Source organism: Oncorhynchus tshawytscha, linkage group LG11, assembly GCF_018296145.1.
Source record: "Oncorhynchus tshawytscha isolate Ot180627B linkage group LG11, Otsh_v2.0, whole genome shotgun sequence".
In the NCBI taxonomy this organism is placed as follows: Eukaryota; Metazoa; Chordata; class Actinopteri; order Salmoniformes; family Salmonidae; genus Oncorhynchus; species Oncorhynchus tshawytscha.
In genome coordinates, this window is record NC_056439.1 from 22,859,713 (window position 1) to 22,882,266 (window position 22,554).

The following is a 22,554-nucleotide window of genomic DNA, read 5'->3' on the forward strand; positions in this document are numbered from 1 at the left end:
TTTAAATGGAGAAAGTTCAGCACTGTTGCTACTCTCCCTAGGAGTGGCCGTCCTGCAAAGATGACTGCAAGAGCACAACGCAGAATGCTCAATGAGGTTAAGAAGAATCCTAGAGTGTCAGCTAAAGACTTACAGAAATCTCTGGAACATGTTAACATCTCTGTTGACGAGTCTACGATACGTTCAACACTAAACAAGAATGGTGTTCATGGGAGGACACCACAGAAGAAGCCACTGCTGTCAAAAAAAAACATTGCTGCACGTTTGAAGTTTGCAAAAGTGCACCTGGATGTTCCACAGTGCTACTGGCAAAATATTCTGTGGACAGAAGAAACTACAGTCGAGTTGTTTGGAAGGACCACACAACACTATGTGTGGAGAAAAAGAGGCACAGCACACCAACATCAAAACCTCATCCCTACTGTAAAGTATGGTGAAGGGAGCATCAGGGCCAGGACATCTTGCTATCATTAACTCAAAAATCAATTCCCAGGTTTATCAAGACATTTTGCAGGAGAATGTTAGGCTATCTGTCCGCCAATTGAAGCTCAACAGAAGTTGTGTGATGCAGCAGGACAACGATCCAAAACTCAACAACAACAGAAGAAAATACGCCTTCTGGTGTGGCCCAGTCAGAATCCTTACCTCAACCAGATTGAGATGCTGTGGCATGACCTCAAGAGAGCAGTTCACACCAGACATCCCATGAATATTGCTGAACTGAAACAGTTTTGTAAAGAGGAATGGTCCAAAATTCCTCTTGACCGTTGTGTAGGTCCGATCCGCAACTGCAGAAAACATTTGTTTGACGTTATTGCTGCCAAAGGAGGGTCAACCAGTTATTCAATCCAAGGGTTCACATACTTTTCCCACCCTGCACTATGAATGTTTACACAATGCGTTCAATAAAGACATGAAAACACATCATTGTTTGTGTGTTATCAGTTTAAGCAGTGTTTGTCTATTGTTGTGACCTAGATGAAGATCAGATCAAATTTTATTACAATTTTATGCAGAAATCCAGGTATTTCCAAAGGGTTCATATACTTTTTCTTGCCACTGTGGGTCCAAAAGGCTCCTTAAACAGCTTCTAGACTGCTGAACAATTAATCAAATGGCCACCCAGACTATTTACATTGCCCCCTGCCCTCCCCACTTTGTTGTTACACTGCTGCTACTTGCTGTTTATTATCTATGCATAGTCACTTTAACCCTACCGACATGTACAAATGACCTCAACTAACCTGTATCTCCGTACCGGTATTCCCTGCACATAGCCTCGTTATTTGTAGCCTCTATTTCTTTACATTAATTGTTGGTTAAGGGCTTGTAAGAAGGCATTTCATGGTAAGGTCCACCATATGTTGTATTCGGCGCATGTGACAAAAAAAATGATTTGAAGAATCTGTTTGTAAAGATCTGTGTATCAATTACATTTCCTGCCTGTAGAAGAATCATTATGTCTACACCAGCCCAAACTACCCTCCTTTTAGATTCCTTTGTTGGATGTTTTTATAATTACGGCAGTTTACAAGGTAATCACTTAATTATTCAACAATTGACACAGACAAAGAATAGTGTGGTAGAAGGTCAGGCATCAGGTTTCTGAAGAGAGCAGCCAGAGCCCTGGCAACTTAGCATATGAAATAGAGAAACCGCTTAAAAGAACACAAACACATGCTAATTCAGTCATGAAATTAAGTAATGATTCTTCGCCAGGAATTCTTGCTTATGAATCATAATATCATCTGACTGATTATGATTATTCTGTTCCGTAGACCTTAACATTCTTAACCGGAGGATTCTAGGCAAATCCCTCTTCCATCGACACTTCAGGGGAAGAAGAGGCGGAGGAGGGAGGGGAGGGGATGAACGAAGGTGTGAATAAAAATACCTCTTCAATATTTAGTCCCAGATATGAATACATACAGACTGAAATGCACACCAGTCCCAGTACCGCGAGATAGAAGGGTGGGTATAATGTCTAAACTCACCTGTTGCTGTTTATGAGTTGACTTGACTTCCTGAAGAGAGCTGTGGCCTTTCCTGGCACTCTTCTGTTTCATCCACTGTGAAGAAGGCCCTTTTTCATCTCTATCACACTTTCTTATCGGGGGACAGTTAATTTTAGGATTAATACAGAGGCTGCCTTCCTCTTTTAAAGGATTTGTACTGGAGCAAGAGACTCTTATCTTAGTCATTACAGGGGAAATATTGGATTCAAGCATTTCAGTATCTGCTAAACATTCAACAGTGTCTATCAGAGTTTCACATGGTAACGGATTAAGATAAGAAGCCTCATTATGGCACTGTAGCTGGCTCTCAGCTATACTTCCAGGAGAAATACCATGTGCTTTTTGGTATTCATTGCATGCAGGCAGAGGTGCTTGGCTCTGACTCTGGGCAGGGGGAGAGGAGGAATAGTAGTCCATTAGTTTGGGACTGTGCCTCCTGGGCCTCTTGGTGATGGCCATGCTGTAGCAGAGAGGAGGTCCCAGGTACACTTCCTCAGTGCAGGCCTCGAACAGCATCTCCTCGTCCCGGATGTCTGGGGTAGTCGACAGTAAGGGGGTGGTGCTTTTGCTGTCTAAGCAGACGCTGACCTCTCCACAGTCTGAGTCGTGGGAGGAGAGGGACAGATAGGAATAAAAGTCTCCCTTGCGGAGGTGAATGGGCCGGTGGGAGTGCTCCAGGACCTTGTCCCTGATCTGGGCTCCAGTCTGTCCAGGTCTCTCTTGGTCTTCCGCCTGGCTCTCTTTGTTCTTCAGAACCACAGAAGCCATGTCAATGATCTCCATCACAAAGTTGTGCACGTTCTCCTGGCTCTTCTGGTCCTTGCGTGGGGGAGGCTGGGGGTGGGGGTGGCTGCAGCAGGGGCGGTCTGAGTTGGGGTCTGGGCCCGGGTTGGAGCCGGCCTCTTGTCTGCTCTGCTGGGTGTGGACATCACTGAGGAAGGAGGAGAAGAGGTTCTCCTGGCTGTTGTTCCCAGAGTGTGGTGTTCTCTGCAGGATGTGGTGTTGGTGGGACCCCCGGCAGTCCTCCAGTGGAGAGAGAGAGGGGGAAGAGTGGCTGGAGCTGTGGCAGGGGATCTCCCCTCGGAGCTGGCCCTCTAGAGATGACTCTTTGGCCTGGACCTGGGACAGCGTCTCACATGAAGACGGTGTGGTGGACGTGATCATACCCCCTCTTTGGTCCCCCCCTCCATTCATCGATGACTCGTTCACATAGAATTCTTTGAAGGACTCCCCTTTCATGGTGAAGAGGCTCCCCTCCTCTCTCAACAGCTCATCGTCCTCATCCTTCCCTTTGATATGAGAGTTGTCCACGTTCCCGTTCTCCATGTCATCTACAAACTGGCTAATGTAGCTCCTTGTGGCGTTCTTCCTGTTGGTGTCCCCCACGTCCCGCCCTTGGAGACACTCCTTTTTCACGATGCTGTTGGTGTGGGACTCAAGCAGCCTCAGCGCCGTGGGGCTCAGGAAGGAGCGGCGCTCGTTGCCTACAGACGGCCTGCTAGTGTTATCTCTGGAAAGGGTGCCACACTGCAGCTCGTCCCCTAGAGGGTCATCCCCTTGGTTCTTGTCTCTGCCGGAACCGGACTGGGACTGCTGCTGGGAGCGGGAGGGCTTCTGGATCCAGTTGTGGAACTCGTTCTTCATGTACTCCAGGCCCATGGCGAAGGAGCCCTCTGTGTACTCCTCCTCAGAGGTAACTGAAGAGTCCTCCTCCTCGTCCTCCTTGATACCCAGCTCCTCCTCAGTCAGGGTCAGCGTGGAACTGGACAGAAGGTCACTGTCGTCCTCGTCGTCCGTACAGGCCGAGGTGCACGACACGTTGACCACCATGCTGATGCTGGCGTCCGCCTCGTCATGACCCCTGTGACCTCCATGATGACCTCCCGGCTGGGCCCGGTGGTTGTGCTTCCTGAAGGAGGCATTGGAGTCCAGCAGACAGCAGCGGTTCCTAAGCACAGCCAGGTCCTCAGAGCCCACTGACGAGTCCTCCGTGCTGCTCAGCTCCGTCAGAGACGCCGCCGAGCTCTCGTTGACTGAGGAGGGGGGACCACCCCGGCCCCCGGAGAGGCGCCCAGCATGCCCGGGCCCCCCAGATCCGTATCCGGCCCCCGGGAGGCGCAGGGACTTGCTGCTCAGCAGGGTGATGTCAGAGATGCTGCGTGTCATTTTCAGGTCGTGTAGCGGGGTCTGGATGTTCTCCAGGCGTTTGAGGAGCTCTAGAGTCCTACGGCTCAGTTCCCCTGTGGGCTCCATGGTTCCGATGCCCAGGCCCAGCTCCCTCAGGCTGCCCTGGCTGCCTCCATCTCCCTCTCCCTCGGCCTTCTCCCAGCTCTTACATGGGGCCAGCCAGCTCTCTAGAGACATGGAGCGCTGCAGAGTGTCTTTGCCGGATGGAAATAGCTCCCCCGCTGCATATAGGGACTCCAGGGACGACCCCTGGGACAGATGGGGAATCTCTCCGTCTCTACGGCCCTTCCCTCCTGTCACTCTCCTCTCATCGTGAGTCTCATCTTCCTCGGTGTCAGGGCAGAAGCCACGTCCGTTGATCAGGATCTCCACACCAGGCTCTCTCCTGTGTCTCCTCCAGTTCTCCCCTCCTCCACATCCCTCCTCTCCTCCTCTCCTCTTCTTCCCTGCTTTGGATCTACTTTGGTCTCTGTCTATGTCTCTCAGTGCCGTGACAGCCACACAGTCGCCATACAGAGCTACATTGTTGGCCCGCTCCAGGATCCTGTCAATGTCCTCATCACACACCCTGTCCCTCTCTTCGTCCTTTTCCCCAGGCGAGTCGTCTCCTGTGGGCGGTGTGAGGGAGGTGCTGCCCCTTCTCCTGGGGTCTTCCAGACAGATCTCGGAGTTGGCCGTGGTCTCTGTGTCGCCCTCGCTGACTATCCCGCTCTCGCTCTCTGATCTGCGGGCAGACTCGCCGTGGCCCCCATGCATCCCCCCGCCGAGCAGTCCCCCTAGGAGGTCTGGCAAGGACTCCACAGATGAGAAGGAGGAGTCTTTGCTCAGGCTCTTCAGAAGAGGCTGCTTTCTCCCAGCTTTGGCTGGAGAAGAGGTCTTGTGTACGGAGGGGAATTGAGGCTGTCTGTAGAGCTCTACATTATGCAGGTTGTACACCTGATAGACACTGGGACACTGAGAAGACAGAGGCATCACTCTGGATGATTCGCTCAAGAAAATTCCTCGCTGAGTAACATGCAGGCTCGCCTCGGACTTGTCATAGTCTAAACTGGCCCCGGGGGATCCTGGACCTGAATCACATTCAGCGTTTTGTTTGTCATCAAATTCCTGTGGCTCCATGTGCTCCACGATAGTCATGTCCATTTCATCCCACTCCCAGGAGTCCTCTGCTGGGCCGTGGAGGTCCATGAGACCAGCCTCTACAAGGTTCCCCGGGACCTTCCAAGAGACAGAGAGATAAAAAGGAGAAGCTCAAATTAAATGGTTCAAAATTATTGAAATGACAAGGTTCACTTCTGAAATCAATCAAAAAATGTATCCTGTTTTTTTTATACTGGATTAATAACTGAAATCAAATGATATCTTCTGAAAAAAATGATGCATACAGTACTTTACATTTTAGGCAGGATTCTAAATCACATAATCAGAGTATTTAAAAAGCAATGCATTCCATAGCACAACTCTCAAACAAAGTGCCATTGTCTTGAAATGTGCTTAGACACAGACATTTTGCTAAGGAGGACACAATTATACAAATTGCTTGGCATCTCGTTAATATACGAGAGAGGGCCTATTTATATTAGCCATTTTTATCTCATTAATCTAATAAAGTGGTAAATCTAACGCTTGCTATGTGGCACACCCGGTGCAATGAATTTTTATTAGATTTCTGTTTATTCTCTACTTGCTGATAAGGGAAATCCTAATGACTCTAAGCTGGGATTGCTAATGCAGGATAAAACCTTCCGTTGTGAGAACAATCAATCAGTCTAATCAAATCAAAATTATTATTATCTCTGCGCTAGCTGCCTCAGCTAACCTAGACAACACGACTAAACGTTGCACCAAGCAACTATCTAACTAACTAACTAATCAGGGGTGAGTTTTCACCACGATCATTGTTCGTCCACGCTCCGCCACTGTTTACCAAAACAGTGGTACAGTGTCCGCTTTGTTGTTGTCTGTATTGTAGATTCCCCTTTAAGATGATCTTAGTGCTCAGAAGATATCTGAACTAAAGCCGTCACCTGTAGCATTAATAACACACCTTAATAACACACATATAGTATTGAACTAAATGGTCACCAGGAGCACACAAGGAACACACAAGGAACACAGGCTAGGCAGTCTTATTGGGCACTTTATGAGCAACTAATAAGACAAGAATCCCCTTACTGACAGGAGAATAATTGCCTTTAAATAGGATCTTTTTCAAACACCTCCGCGCCACATGGAATGGTAACAGAGGAGGGCTCTCAAAATACCCAAGTTGAAAAACGTTCTCATTTTCACAAACGCTAGAAAAGGCGGGCCCTGCTAGCCCTGCAATGTCTCAGAGTGTGGGGCCGGTGTCTACAGAAGGGACTGTCGTGGCCACAGCCGTTTTATCATTGAGCACAGTATTTCATTTAGAAACAAAACCCAGCGAATATGTGTTATATTTCTCCCCTATTCTGAACACATCCTCCCGGTGAAATTGCACTTCAGCCTGCAAGGTCAGATTTCTAGTTGCTTTTGCTATTTGTCTTCTCTTCCTGTTGCACTGGAGTGGTTATAACAGAGTGGACAACCAACCAACCCAAAAACCCTGCCTGCATTGGGATTTTGTACAGGAGCTGAGGATGAAGCTTCCATCACAGCAGGGATGGGGTCAGGTAGTGAGTCATAATGTTACATTTCGGTTTCTATGGGGATTTTCTTTGGGGATAGTTTTCGAAGGGCATTTTTCACACTTTAATTCATGTACTTCAATTCACCTCCCGAATTGACTGGATTAACCCCGACCCTGGTCCACAGTAGCACGTTGCTGTCCTCCAGGAATGCGGACGAGAGGACAGAGAGAGAGACTATGGAAGTGTGTGAAGATGTCCATCTAATCTACATGAGAATAGAAGAGGTGTTGGTTGTGGCGGCCATTCTACTGAGTTACAGATTTAACGGCGATTCCATCTGTTCTCCACATTACATAAACAGACTGATGGAAACACCGGTACCTTACAGAGCAACTACTCATGTACTGCTCTAACCACTTTTTAACAAGCCTCTATTTGCAAAATTTGGAGCTGAGCCTTGTGCCATTACGCATTCATGAGCAAAATGGGGATTGTGTATAGAATAGTCTCACACTGCCAGATATCACACTCTAGAAATGTAGAACGGCTGGGGTTGAGCCTATGTACTGTATAGAATGTCATCAATGGCTATAGAGTCGCATTGTGAAGGCATGCCTTGAGATCATACAGGTAACTGCCAAAATAAAGGAAACACTTAAGTAAATGAGGGAAGTATATAGAAAGCAGGTGCTTCCACACAGGTGTGAACCACAGCTGTGAGTTAATTAAGAAATTAACATCCCATCATGCTTAGGGTCATGTATAAAAGTGCCCAGTTGCCCATTCTTTTGGCTACCATGACTAGAAGAAGAGATCTCAGTGTCTTTGAAAGAGGGGTCTCATAGGAGCATAACGGGTTTTAAAAGGGTGTGTGTGTGTTTCTCAGTCACCAGATCTCAACTCAATTGAACACTTATGGAAGATTCTGGAGAAGTGCCTGAGACGGCATTTTCCATCACCATCAACAAAATACCAAATGATGGAATATCTCGTGGAAGAATGGTGCACTTAACACATTAACGTCAGTCAATGATTCTTTGGCAACACCACCTGCTGATGTAGTGGGTTCAATGCTGGGTTCAGTCAGATGGGAAGGGACCATCTCCAACCAGCCGCCCTTCCCCCTCCTTTCATTTATCCAAGGCTGCGTACCAAAAGTAAGCAATTCACGGTAAGGTCTACACTTGTTGTATTCGGCGCGTGTGACGAATAAAGTTTGATTTGACTTGAAATGGCACCCTATTCCTTTGGGCCCTGATCAAAAGTAGCTCACTATAGGAAAAGGGTGCCATTTGGTACGTAGCCCGTATATCCAAATGTACCACAGCCACTTTCCCTGCCGTATACATCACTAGTATTACTCCATTATAGTTACAGTGCACTACATTATTACCAGGCACTGCATTATCTTCTTTTTCTCTGGCCTAAATAACTTACTCCTGGACAGTTCACTTTAAGAGGAATAATACAACTCATAAATAGGTCATTCTAGAGTTGGGGCTTCTTTAGAGGGTATAAACGGAACCTTTATGACTGAAACGGAATGTATAGCTAGCTGCTAGTATATAAATGTACATTTTAGTCATTTAGCAGACACTCTTATCCAGAGCAAATTACAGGAGCAATTAGAGTTAAGTGCCTTGCTCAAGGGCACATCGACAGATTTCTCACCTAGTCAGCTCGGGGATTCGAACCAGCGAACATTCGGTTACTGGCCCAACGCTCTTAACAGCTAGGTTATCTGCCGCCCTGTGTACAAAGTATATCCACGTGACCAGCTGTATCTAAGTGGTCAATTCTGCAATTAAGTGAGAAAAGCAGCAGACACCCAAGGTCCCTTAGGGACTGGAGTCACCCATCCCTGTACTGGGTATCTTTACAGTCAGACTTGCATGAACCGAGTTGTGCCACCCAGGCTGGGCTGAGGTCTCATCTGCTCTGAGAGGTACCTTATATATCGTATAAACTGTATACTGCTTATACCGTTATTGAGTTCCCCTATTGTGTCAGGTCAGTATCTTAACAGTATTTGAACCAAGTGGTGCCATGCAAGGCATGTCTGAGGTCTCACCTGATCTGTCCCCAGGGACCTCCGGAGGCGTGTCTGCCACTGCAGCACCTGCATGACGATGGCCTCCCAGCGACGCTCCAGGTTGACGGTGAGCAGCTGGAGCTGCAGGGCCTGTTGGTCTGAGTCTGAAACACTCTGCTGCTCCTGCAGCCGCTGGCACAACCTCAGTACAGAGGACACGCCCTTACGCCTTCCACGTACCTCCAGACACAGAGACTAGAGAGGGGTGGGCCAGAGAGAGGGGCGTGGAGGAGAGGGAGGGGGAGATGGAGAGGAGGGGTGAGGGAGAGGGAGAGAGGAGGAGAGGGAGCGGGACGAGGAGGAGAGTGAGAGAGCGAGGCGGAGAGGGAGAGAGGGAGCGAGAGAGAAAAAGAGAGTCAACATAAAACTGTAAAAAGTTTGGGAATACTCCTTTAGAGCACATTTCATAGTGTACAGTAGGTTTTAAGAGGCCTAGTTACAGTAGCCTTTGTAACCATATTAATTGGCACCATGGTGGGGAGTGGGGGACTCAGGAGAAGAAGTCATGAATACCAGCATGTGTGTACGAGTCTTTATAGTTCAAAGAGTTAGACGAAGCTGTCAAACCATTAACAGCCAAAAACCTGCTAATGAACTTAATTGAATATGGCTATGGTATATTTTTCCTCTCTCTGTAAAGCCTACAAATGTGTGATTTTAAAATTAGCATTTTATTATTCTCTTTAAAGCCGTGCTTCTTTTCCCTACTGCTCCTACTACTGCTGCTGTTTTGCTTAAATGTGGCTTAATGCAACCCAGACCCCGCAGTGTCTCAAATGGTACCCTATTCCCTATATAGTGCACTACTTTTGACCAGAACCCCTGGTCAAAAGTAGTGCACTGTTTAGGGAATAGGGCACCATTTGAGACACAGTCCCAGCCTCTCCTTTTCCCTCCACAGCCACACTTCAGGGGCGACCTGGGACTACCCTCACTACGCCCCAGACTACCCCCCTACGCCACTGATGAGGTCTCCACAACAATATGCCCTGTCAGGATTGCATGTAAATCAGGCTCCTACCCCCTTTTATGTCTGCCATAAAGAGGAGAAAGATTCAACATTAAAAGGGCAAAGCCCCCACTGTAGGCTGCTTTAACTTCAATACGCTAGCTGCTGCAGTGTGTGGTGGTATGATGTCCCATGTAATGGAACCGCAACAACCACAACACATACTAACACCTTCTTAAACAGTGAAACACCAATGTGTGTGTGGCCCAGGCCAAGACCCCCTTTTTAAATATGCAGCGATGGCATAGTGACTAGAGAACCAATGCTCCTTCCTGTCTGTGTGCAAAAGGACAAAAACATTGGAAGAACAATTTATGTAAATCCTGCTTGCTCTGAAAAGCATTCCCTTACATTTTCTTTACATTTTCCAATAAATATTAAACACTATTACATTCAAATTGGATTTTTCTCAGCAGTTTCCACCCCGTTTTAGCATATATTTACAGCCCTCCCTGGTCTTTTTAAACAGGTAATGTGATTGCAAAATGCAATGGCTGTGTTCTGAGAGGAAGGGGGAAGGTTGTTGTCAGTGATAAAGTTACCCTGTACAATAGCCATGGGTTTAGAGAGTCAGTAGCCCCTCGACAACTGACAGATTACTAAAAAACACACACATGAACTCCATCCCAAATGCCACCCTATTCCCTATTACAGTGCTCTACTTTTGACCAGGGCGCATGTTGCCATTTGAGATACACACTCAGACACACTACAGGCTCATTGCGATGGGAACCAGTAGATCCCGAAGTTGCTTGTTTCTCTCTCAGACTGGTTCTTACCTACAGGTAAGTCAAGGCAAGCAAATAATACATCTCATATTCATATCCGCTACAGTACGACTCCACACGATTACATTAGAAAGCTACAACTATGGCCAATAGCATCGTGCTAAATGGACACTGGAAGATCAAGCTTTTTACATTTCCAAACACCCTCCTCACAACTCCTTCGGCCTCATTCTTTCTGCATTGCTGCGTTTCATAAACTGATTTCCCCTCCTGATTGAGTCCTTATTGACATAGAGGCTAGGGGTATCTGCCAATATTTGCTAAAAAGCTTTTCCAAATGCATGGAGCAGTGGAGTGGGCTGTCTGCATTCCCCCTGTATGCAGAGAGAGAACCATACAATGAGTCCGTTTCAAGCCGAGATTTGGGAAGGGCTACCAGTCAGTGCTGCTAAAAAACTGGCCTCTCTCCAAGATGCTCTATTGTCCTTATCCAGATATCACAAAGCCCAACCAAAAAACACAGCAAAAACCAAAACGGCCATCTTTCAAATTAACTGGTCTGTCAAGACCACCTATCAGATGTTTTTTAATAAAGGAATCTTAAGATCAGCTGTCTGGTAATATGCGGCCCCGGTCGAGCTGGAAACACAATCTAGAGGCTGTTAGAGATGACTATTAGAGATGGCTATTCAGAGCTCATCACATGCTCCTCAGGAGTCAGGACTCTATCACAGGGCATGATCCATCTTGTGTACTGTATGAATCTGTAGTAGGTTGCAGACCCAGTCCTATTAGAGCAGGTACAGTAATAACAGCACAGGCAAATGGAGACCTCCCAAGTACGCATCTCTGTCTCTCAATGCATCCTCTTTACATAAAAGCAGGTCTACAGTAGAGGTGTAGGGTCTTAATTTGATCATTCAACATGGGATGGTTGCTTAAACAAAGATTAAGCCTAGTCCTGGACAAAAAAAGCTCTTTCAATTGAGAATCTCCATTGAGAATGCTGTTTAGTCCTGGACTAGGTTTAATCTGGAACTGGGAAACCTGCCCTAAATGAGTTTTAAAAACAGTGGTATAGTGCATACTGAAAACTTGTGAGAATTTGACTATCTGTGATATTAAAACCATACTGTCTAGAAGTCGACCGATTAATCGGAATGGCCGATTAATTAGGGCCGGTTTCAAGTTTTCATAACAATCGGAAATCAGTATTTTTGGACACCGATTTGGCCGATTTATATATATATATTTTTTTACACCTTTATTTAATCTTTATTTAACTAGGCAAGTCAGTTAAGAACACATTCTTATTTTCAATGATGGCCTAGGAACGGTGGGTTAACTGCCTCGTTCAGAGGCAGAATATACCTTGTCAGCTCGGGGGATTCAATCTTGCAACCTTACAGTTAACTAGTTCAACGCTCTAACCACCTGCCTCTTATTGCACTCCACGAGGAGACTGCCTGTTACGCGAATGCAGTAAGCCAAGGTAAGTTGCTAGCTAGCATTAAACTTATCTTATAAAAAACAATCAATCAATCATAATCACTACACGTGGTTGATGATATTACTAGTTTATCTAGCGTGTCCTGCGTTGCATATAATCGATGCGGTGCGTATCGTTGCTCCAATGTGTACCTAACCATAAACATGAATGCCTTTCTTAAGATCAATACACAGAAGTATATATTTTTAAACCTGCATATTTAGCTAAAAGAAATCCAGGTTAGCAGACAATACTAACCAGGTGAAATTGTGTCACTTCTCTTGCGTTCATTGCACGCAGAGTCAGTGTATATGCAACAGTTTGGGCCGCCTAATTTGCCAGAATTTTACGTAATTATGACATAACATTGACAGGAATACTTAGACTAATGCATGCCACCCCTTAGATAAAATACAAAACGGTTCTGTATTTCAATGAAAGAATAAACGTCTTGTTTTCAAGATGATAGTTTCCGGATTCAACCCAATTAATGACCTAAGGCTCGTATTTCTGTGTGTTATTATGTTATAACTAAGTCTATGATTTGATAGAGCAGTCTGACTGAGCGGTGGAAGGCAGCAGCAGGCTCGTAAGCGTTCATTTAAACAGCACTTTCGTGCGTTTTGCCAGCAGCTCTTCGTTGTGCGTCAAGTATTGCGCTGTTTATGACTTCAAGCCTATCAACTCCCGAGATTAGGTTTGTGTAACCGATGTGAAATGGCTAGCTTGTTAGCGGGGTGCGCGCTAATAGCGTTTCAAACGTCACTCGCTCTGAGACTTGGAGTGGTTGTTCCCCTTACTCTGCATGGGTAACGCTGCTTTGAGGGTGGCTGTTGTCGTTGTGTTCCTGGTTCGAGCCCAGGGAGGAGCGAGGAGAGGTACGGAAGCTATACTGTTACACTGGCAATACTAAAGTGCCTATAAGAACATCCAATAGTCAAAGGTATATGAAATACAAATGGTATAGAGAGAAATAGTCCTATAATTCCTATAATAACTACAACCTAAAACTTCTTACCTGGTAATATTGAAGATTCATGTTAAAAGGAACCACCAGCTTTCATATGTTCTCATGTTCTGAGCAAGGAACTTAAATGTTAGCTTTCTTACATGGCACGTATTGCACTTTTACTTTCTTCTCCAACACTTTGTTTTTGCATTATTTATTTGAGGCTAAATTGATTTTATTGATGTATTATATTAAGTTAAAATAAGTGTTCATTCAGTATTGTTGTAATTGTCATTATTACAAAAAAATAAAAAATTCATCGGTATTGGCTTTTCTGGTCGTCCAATAATCGGTATCGGTATGGCGTTGAAAAATCATAATCGGTCGACCTCTACTAGTGTCTATGCAACAACTATCAGGAATCAAGGTAAGACCCAAGTGCAGACTGTGAAGTTAACAATGTTATTGTAACCACAGGGGCAGGCAAACGACAAGACAGGCAGGGGTCCATAATCCAGAGTAGAGGCCAAGGTACAGGACAGCAGGCAGGCTCCGGTGGGTAATCCAGAGGTGGAGCAAAGGTACAGGACAGCAAGCAGGCTGCATGGCAGGAAATGCAGATGAGCTTCATGATGAACATAAATTCACTGAAAACCCACACTAATACACAGTTATATTAACAGTAATGCATATTTCATGTAGGATCATTTTGGCCAGCTAGTAGCCTAACCACAGATCAAGCAACATTATGGACTAAACGTTCAAATCCTGTTGCTGCAGGATTATCTTGCTGCGAATTAAGATCCTACAACTGTACCTTCAAGAGCGAGATTTTGGTTACATTTCCCCTAATAAAATCCACAATAATTTTCAGAGAAAGTACTACTCCATGATATGACATTATAAAAAAAATAAAAAGAGACCTCAAAATAACACCATTCTACAGCCAGTGGTTCAATAAGAAATTGTGGTCAGAGTGTATGTCGCAAAATGTTGTTTGCTGTTCTCTAAAAGAACATATCGACAGCTCTCCTTCTATCCTTTACATCCTCAGTCTGTCCATTTTCAATACATGTGGACAAGATGGCGATGACAAGGACAAACGAGACGCTCTCCAGTTGAAAGGAACAGAAACAGGGATTTAACTCTGACAGTGACCCAGTGGATATTCAATCAATTACCATTAATTAGAAATCTCTGATTAATTCTATTTGTTGATTAAGTCAATTAAAACCACAAGCACTTGTTATCTCAAATGAGTGTAATGAATTCTTGTTCCCACACACATATTCCCATAGTTTAGACTCACTGCCTCCAGCTCAATCCTTTCTGTCACTTACTGCCAGCGTCTCTCTCTCTCTCGCTCTCTCTCTCTCTCTCTCTCTCTCTCTCTCATACAACACTAGGAAGACACCTGAGTGTCTGACAGGGAATTAACTTGGGTAATAGACTGATTGACAAATAGTTAGGGGGTTGTATAACGAGATACATCTAAGCCAACAGGAACCTGTGTACCCTCAGGTCTGGAGGGAAGCTAAAGTCATTCCGCTGCCCAAGAATAGCAAATCGCCCTTTACTGGCTCAAACAGCCCACCAATCAGCCTGCTACCAACCCTTAGTAAACTTTTGAAAAAAATTGTGTTGGACCAGATACAATGCTATTTCACAGTAGACAAATTACAACAGACTTTCAGCACGCTTATAGGGTAGGTGCGGGGACGGGTACTCTACACGTAGGGCAAATGGCTGCTACTGAAAAAAACAGATGTGTTATGGCTTTACATCCTCTGCTATATCATGTATCAAAAGTTACCTGTCTAACAGAACACAGAGGGTGTTCTTTAATGGAAGCCTCTCCAACATAACCAAGGTGGAGTTGGGCATTCCCCAGGGCAGCTGGCTAAACCTCAACTCAATCTTGCAATGAATCTTGCAATGTGGAAATTGAGGAAAATTGAGGAGACTAAACTGTTTGGCGTAAATGTCATGGTCAAAACATATTGACACAATGGTAGCTAAGATGGGGAGAGGTCTGTTTGTAATAAAAAGCTGCTCTGCTTTCTTCACATCGCTATCAACAAATCAAGTCCTACAGGCCCTAGTTTTATCACACCTGGACTACTGCCCAGTTATATGGTCAAGTGCCACAAAGAGGGACATAGGCAAATTACAGTTGGCCCAGAACAGAACAGCACGGCTGGCCCTTAAATGTACATGGAGAGCTAACATCAATAAGATGCATGTCACTCTCTCCTGGATCAAAGTAGAGGAGAGATTGATTGCATCACTGCTTGTCTTTGTGAGAGGTATTGACATGCTGAAAGCACTGAGACACCCATGCAAAACCCACAAGACATGCCACCGGGGGTCTCTTCAGAGTCCCCATGTCCAGAACATAACTTTCGACAATGCATGTTATTACACAAAGCCATGGCTACATGGAACTCTATTCCACATCAAGTAACTCAAGGAAGCAATAAAATCAAGATAAAAAACAGACTACATCTTATGGAACAACGCAGACTGTGAAGAGACACACACGCTAACACACACACACTTTCTACAAACACATACTGTACATTGTAATGTTGTAATATTGTTACATTGTGGTATTATACATTTTATATTGTTGATATGTAGTGGTGGATTAGTGGTGTAATAATGTGTTGTACATCTACTGTTTATTGAAACAATTTTGTGATGTAACTGCCTTAATCCCAGGAAGAGTATCTGCTGCATCATGGGGATCCGTAATAAATACAAAAATTACAGGTGTTTTAAAATCCTAACTAACTGCCCCCCTGTTGATTCCAATCTAAATGTTCAGACGTACATTGTTGGCTAAAAGCTACAATAATACATAATTGGCATGTTCATTGTATTTATAAGTCTGGAAGTTTGGACAAATGGCGCCTGAAGAAATGGCAGCTGTTGTACGGGCGCCTAACCAATTGTGCTATTATGAAGGGTTTTTTTCACGTAATTTTTAAGTTATGCTGTACATAATGTTTCTGCCATCGTAATTTATGGCAAAAAAAAGAGCTTCTGGATATCAGGACAGCGATCACTCACCTTGGATTAGACAAAGATGTTTTCTTCAACAAGCAGGACGCACAGGATGTACAACAGACACCCGACAAGGCCAATATCCCCGTCATTGGCAGGAGAAAGAGATGCAGGTACAGAGGACACAGGGAGGGGTGCCTTGTAAGGATCCACCAACGGCGAATGGGAAATAGGCCTTTACTATTAATGTTACTTGCCAACGTACAATCATTGGACAACAAATTAGACAAGGTACGATCACGAATATCCTACCAGCGGGACATCAAAAACTGTAATATCTTATGTTTCACCGAATTGTGCCTGTGGTCAGATGACGCAGATGCTAAGCTACAGGACTGTTTTGCTAGCACAGACTGGATAATGTTCCGGGATTCCTCCGATGGCAATGAGGAGTACACCACATCAGGCACTGGCTTCATCAATAATTGCATCAATGAAGTTGTCCCCACAGTGACTGTAAGTACATACCCCAACCAGAAACCATGGACTACAGGCAACATCCGCACTGAGCTAAAGGGTAGTGCTGCCGCCTTCAAGGAGAGGGACTCTAACCCAGACGCTTATAAGAAATCCCGCTATGCCCTCAGACGAACCATTAAACAGGCAAAGCATCAATACAGGACTAAGATCGAATCGTACTACACCGGCTCCAACGCTCGTCGGATGTGGCAGGGCCTGCAAAATATTACAGACTACAAAGGGAAGCACAGCCGCGAGCTAAATCACTTCTATGATTGCTTCGAGGCAAGCAATACTGAGGCATGCATGAGAACATCAGCTGTTCCGGACGACTGCGTGATCACGCTCTCCGTAGCTGACATGAGTAAGACATTTAAACAGGTCAACATTCACTAGGCCGCTGAGCCAGATTACCAGGACGGGTGCTCTGGGCATGTGCTGACCAACTGGCAGGTGTCTTCACTGACATTTTCAACATGTCCCTGATTGAGTCTGTAATACCAACATGTTTTAAGCAGACCACAATAGTCAATGTGCCCATGAACACTAAGGTAACCTGCCTAAATGACTACAGACCTGTAGCACTCACGTCCGTAGCCATGAAGTGCTTTGAAAGGCTGGTCATGGCTCACATTAACACCATTATCCCAGAAACCCTGGACCCACTCCAATTTGCATACCGCTCAAACAGATCCACAGATGATGCAATCTCTATTGCACTCCACACCTGGACAAAAGGAACACCTACATGAGAATGCTATTCATTGACTACAGCTCAGCATTCAACACCATGGTGCCTTCAAAGCTCATCACTAAGCTAAGGATCCTGGGACTGAACAGCTCCATCTGTAACTGGATCCTGGACTTCCTGACGGGCCGCCCCCAGATGGTAAGGGTAGGTAACAACAATCTGCCACACTGATCCTCAACACTGGAGCCCCTCAGGGGTGCATGCTCAGTCCCCTCCTGTACTCCCAGTTCACTCATGACTGCACGGCCAGGCACGACTCCAACACCATCATTAAGTTTGCAGACGACACAACAGTGGTAGGCCCGGATCACTGACAACGACGAGACAGCCTATAGGGAGGAGGTCAGAAACCTGGCTCGCTGGTGCCATCCCTCAACGTAAACAAGACAAAGGAAAGGATTGTGGACTACAGGAAAAGGAGGCCCGGGCACGCCCCCATTCTCATCGACGGGGCTGTAGTGGGGCAGGTTGAGAGCTTCAAGTTCCTTGGTGTCCACATCACCAACAAACTAGAATGGTCCAAACACACCAAGACAGTCGTGAAGAGTGCATGACAAAGCCTATTCCCCCAAAGGAAACAAAAAAAGATTTGGCATGGGTCCTCAGATCCTCAAAAATTTCTACAGCTGCAACATCGAGAGCATCCTGGTTGCATCACTGTCTGGTATGGCAACTGCTCAGCTTCCGACCGCAAGGCACTACAGAGCGTAGTGCGTACGGCCCAGTACATCACTGGAGCTAAGCTGCCTGCCATCCAGAACCTCTATACCAGGCGGTGTTAGAGAAAGGCCCTAAAAATGGTTCAAGACTCCAGCCACCCCAGTCATAGACTGTTCTCTCTGCTACTGCATGGCAAGCGGTACCGGAGCACCAAGTCTAGGACCAAAAGGCTGTATGGCTAATCAAATGGCTGCCCGGACTATGCATTGTGTCACTTTAAATAATGCTACACGTACATATTACCTCAAATAGCCAGACTAACCAGTGCACCCACACATTGACTCTGTACTGGTACCATCTGTATATAGCCTCGCTACTGTTATTTTTTACTGTTTTACTTATCTATTGTTTACCTAATACCTATTTTTTACTTAAAAACTGCACTGTTGGTTAAGGGCTTGTAAGTAAGCATTTTACTGTAAGGTTGTATGTAATACTGTTGTATTCAGCGCACGTGACAAATACACTTTGATTTGATTTCTTATGACAACAAGTACTATTTTATATTGACATGGAATCTCAATTCAGGAAGCATAACGGCATAGCCACTATATCATCAAAATGCCCTTGTTGTTAGTGTGGTTGAAGATGGTGTAGGAAGGCAAGACTTCGTGCATCAGGTGAATTGAAGATGCCTCAATGCAAGTAAACCAAACAGGACTGACCAGCAAGCCAAAACACAGTAGTTTAGTGCACAACATCCCAGCATCCAGCCTTTCCTTCGCCTGTCAACATACATACAGCAGCATTAATGAGAAACCAGTAGACGACATCTTCATAATGTAGCCATACTATAACCCCAGTTTAATTGAATTAAAAGGCTTTTAAGATATGGTATTCCAGACTTCCCAGAGGGGGACTAAAATTAGGCTCTTTTGTGTTCGGACTGCTCTGGGGGGCCAGACAGTTCAATTTAGTCACAGCTTCCATTTAATAATACCTTTCTCCCACCACTGTCTCTCAACCATATTGCTTCTTTTTGAAGGTTAAACATTGCCTATCTGTTAGAAAACATTCCCACAGATTACATGCCAAGCTTTGGCATTAAGGGATGAGTATTTTACCCACAAACCAAACATCCTCCCCCATAATCTGTTGTAATACGAAATGTTTTAAAGAAGGATTAGATTGATAATATGTCACTGAGGAAGACGTAGAGTGTTCTATTTCACAATTATCTCCTCCTGTTCACATTGAATTGCTCCCTCCTACCATCTCAAGCAAAGAGAGCTAATTCGTTTTAATCTCTCCCCGTAAGAAGCCCCAATTTTCATTGAGGTCAAACTTTGGCTCGTGCGGCATGAATCAAACCATCCCATTTCTTAATTCTCACCAGAACCTCATTTCTATTTTTAGTATTTTTCGACTAGAGAAATGGATTACCGACTTGTTCCAAGTGGAGTTCCTTTCTCTGTTTGACAGACTGCAGTGACCTCCCCCTATCTCCTCCACACTCTGAGAGCAGTGAGATGCCACCATAGATTTAGAGATATCAGCTCTAACGTCAGTTTCTACCTTGTTTAAAAAAAAATGTATCTAGAAGCCAACGTGGGGCCGGGATCTCACCTGGGGGGTCAGGCCCAATCTCTTCTCATCTCTCTGCCTGCTCTGGGTCCATCTACACCCTTCAACCCCCTCTCTCTGACTGACCTCCTCCCTACAGCACAGCCCCCACTCTGAGCCTCTACGTTATTCTAGGCCACTGTGGCCGGCGTCCCGCTAATAAAATATGACAGCCAGGATATAATATCAATACTTTCTCCATGATTAGGAATAAAGAACTCCTGTTCTTTGCCAAGTGCTAACTACATTAGAGGGGCTGTCTGATTGCGTAGCTTCACATGTGAGAGAAGCGCCAAACGCAGCGTTAGATTCTCATCAGGTCTTAATGGGGAGCAGACAGGTGACGGCGCTGGAACGACACACTCATTACTGGACACGCACACCGGACGGACCCACCCAGCGTTTTTAGTTTTGAACATACCTCTGGTGTCTGACCAGTTTGAATATCCCCCTATTACATTGACAGTCTCTCATAATTATCATAACATTATTATCATGTTGAGGTTATTTGTTTGCCTTCTCACATTAGTGGGGATGAATGGGTGTTATTCATAAGGTATTAGTTACGTCCTCTTCAACATCCTCACAGCTTGATCTTTATTTTCCTGGATGAAGGTATAACGTGGGATCCACTGCTAGTTGAATGTGTTTAAGCGTTTTTGGTTGGGTGCGTTCGTTTCTAAGTGTGGCGGTAATCGTGTTATGAAGATTAGATGGGAGATGGTTAATGCTTTGTGATGCACCCAGAAGAAACTCTCCGAGAGGATATTCAGGTAAAGATCCTGAATAGAGTAATACTGTATTTTGGACATCACTGCATCAGACATGGGGACCAGTTCACGTGTTATTTGTGTTGACATTCGCCATATTCCAACCGAGTATTGTTCTAGAAACATTAGAATGATTTTCAGGTTCAAATTGTACCATAATATTGTTTTGGATTTTCTGTGTTTGGAAAAACAAATCAGTATAATCACACAAAAAAGAATGATTTTGATATACAGTGCATTCAGAAAGTATTCAGGCCCCTTGACTTTTTCCACATTTTGTTACGTTACAGCCTTACTCTAAAATGTATTGAATAGCTTTTTTTCTCATCAATCTACACACAATACCCCATAATGACAAAGCAAAAACAAGTTTTTAGAAAACTGTGCAAATGTATTACATTTTTTAAACTGAAATATCACAATTACATAAGTACTCAGACCCTTTACTCAGTACTTTGTTGAAGCACGTTTGGAAGTGATTACAGCCTCGAGTCTTCTTGAGTAAGACGCTACAAGATTGGCACATCTGTATTTGGGGAGTTTCTCCCATTTTTCTCTGCAGATCCTCTCAAGCTCTGTCAGGTTGGATAGGGAGCGTTGCTGCACAGCTATTTTTAGGTCTCTCCAGAGATGTTCGATTGGGTTCAAGTCCGGGCTCTGGCTGAGCCACTCAAGGACATTCAGAGATTTGTCCCGAAGCCACTCCCACATTGTCTTGGCTGTGCGCATAGGGTCGTTGTCCTGTTGGAAGGTGAACTTTCACTACAATCGGTCATTCTGAGCGCTCTGGAGCAGGTTTTCATTAAGGATCTCTCTGTATTTTGCTCTGTTAATCTTTCCCTTAATCCTGACTAGTCTCCTAGTTCCTGCCGCTGAAAAGCATCCCCACAGTATGATGCTGCCACCACTATGCTTCACCGTAGGGATGGTGCAATGTTTCCTCCAGACATGACGCTTGCGATTCAGGCCAAAAAGTTCAATCTTGGTTTCATCAGACCAATCTTGTTTCTCATGGTCTGATTGTCCTTTAAGTGCCTTTTGGCAAACTCCAAGTGGGCTGTCATGTGCCTTTTACTGAGGAGTGGCCTCCGTCTGGCCACTCTACCATAAAGGCCTGATTGGTAGAGATGGATGTCCTTCTGGAAGGTTCTCCCATCTCAACAAAGGAACTCTGGAGCTCTTTCAGAGTGACCATCGGGTTCTGGGTCACCTCCCTGGCCAAGGCCCTTCTCCCCCGATTGCAAAGTTTGTCAGCCCTAGGAAGAGTCTTGGGGGTTCCAAATATCGTCCATTTAAGAAATATGGAGGCCAATGTGTTCTTGGGGACCTTCAATTCTGCAGAAATGTTTTGGTAACCTTCACCAGATCTGTGCCTCGACACAATCTACGGACAATTCCTTCGACCTCATGGCTTGGTTTTTGCTCTGACATGCACTGTCAACTGTTAGACCTGATATAGACAGGTGTGTGCCTTTCCAAATCATGTCCAATCAATTTACCACAGGTGGACTCCAATCAAGTTGTAGAAACATCTCAAGGATGATCAATCGAAACCAGATGCACCTGAGTTAAATTTCGAGTCTCGTAGCAAAGGGTTTGAATAGTTATGTAAATAAGGTATTTCTGTTTTTATTTGTAATAAATGAGCAACATTTTCTAAAAACCTGTTTTCGCTTTGTCATTATGAGGTATTGTGTGTAGATAAATGTGGGGAAAAAAATCATTTTATGAATTTTAGAATAAGGCTGTAAAATAACAAAATGTGGATCTGAATACTTCCGAATGCATTGTATACTGTATACTGTTCATTCTCCTTGTATTGTTCCCAACACCACAGATACTTGCCGTGTGTCGAGAGTAGTCTAGTCTAGAGAACTACAGCACAGTACTGTATGTATCTGACTGACAGCCTCTACTCTAGAGAACTACAGTACTGTACTGTATATACCGGACTGACAGTCTCTAGTCTAGAGAACTACAGAACTGAACTGTATGTACCTGACTGACAGCCTCTATTCTAGAGAACTACAGAACTGAACTGTATGTACCTGACTGACTGAGCCTCTAGTCTAGAGAACTGAACTGTATGTACCTGACTGACTGAGCGTCTAGTCTAGTGAACTACAGAACTGAACTGTATGTAC

At 44.9% G+C, this 22,554-nt stretch overlaps 1 protein-coding gene across 4 annotated transcripts in view; it reads right to left on the reverse strand.

Moving 5' to 3' along the window:
* The window catches only part of LOC112244937 (A-kinase anchor protein 6-like), a 176,472-nt gene that overhangs the window by 9,272 nt on the left and 144,646 nt on the right, over positions 1-22,554 (reverse strand). For all 4 annotated transcript variants that reach the window (XM_042329930.1, XM_042329929.1, XM_042329927.1 and 1 more), the window contains exons 12-13: positions 8,886-9,101; positions 1,995-5,420 (exon numbers count right to left, since the gene is read on the reverse strand). In XM_042329930.1, coding sequence (XP_042185864.1) covers positions 1,995-5,420; positions 8,886-9,101 — 3,642 coding nt within the window. The remainder of the gene's footprint in view (positions 1-1,994; positions 5,421-8,885; positions 9,102-22,554) is intronic.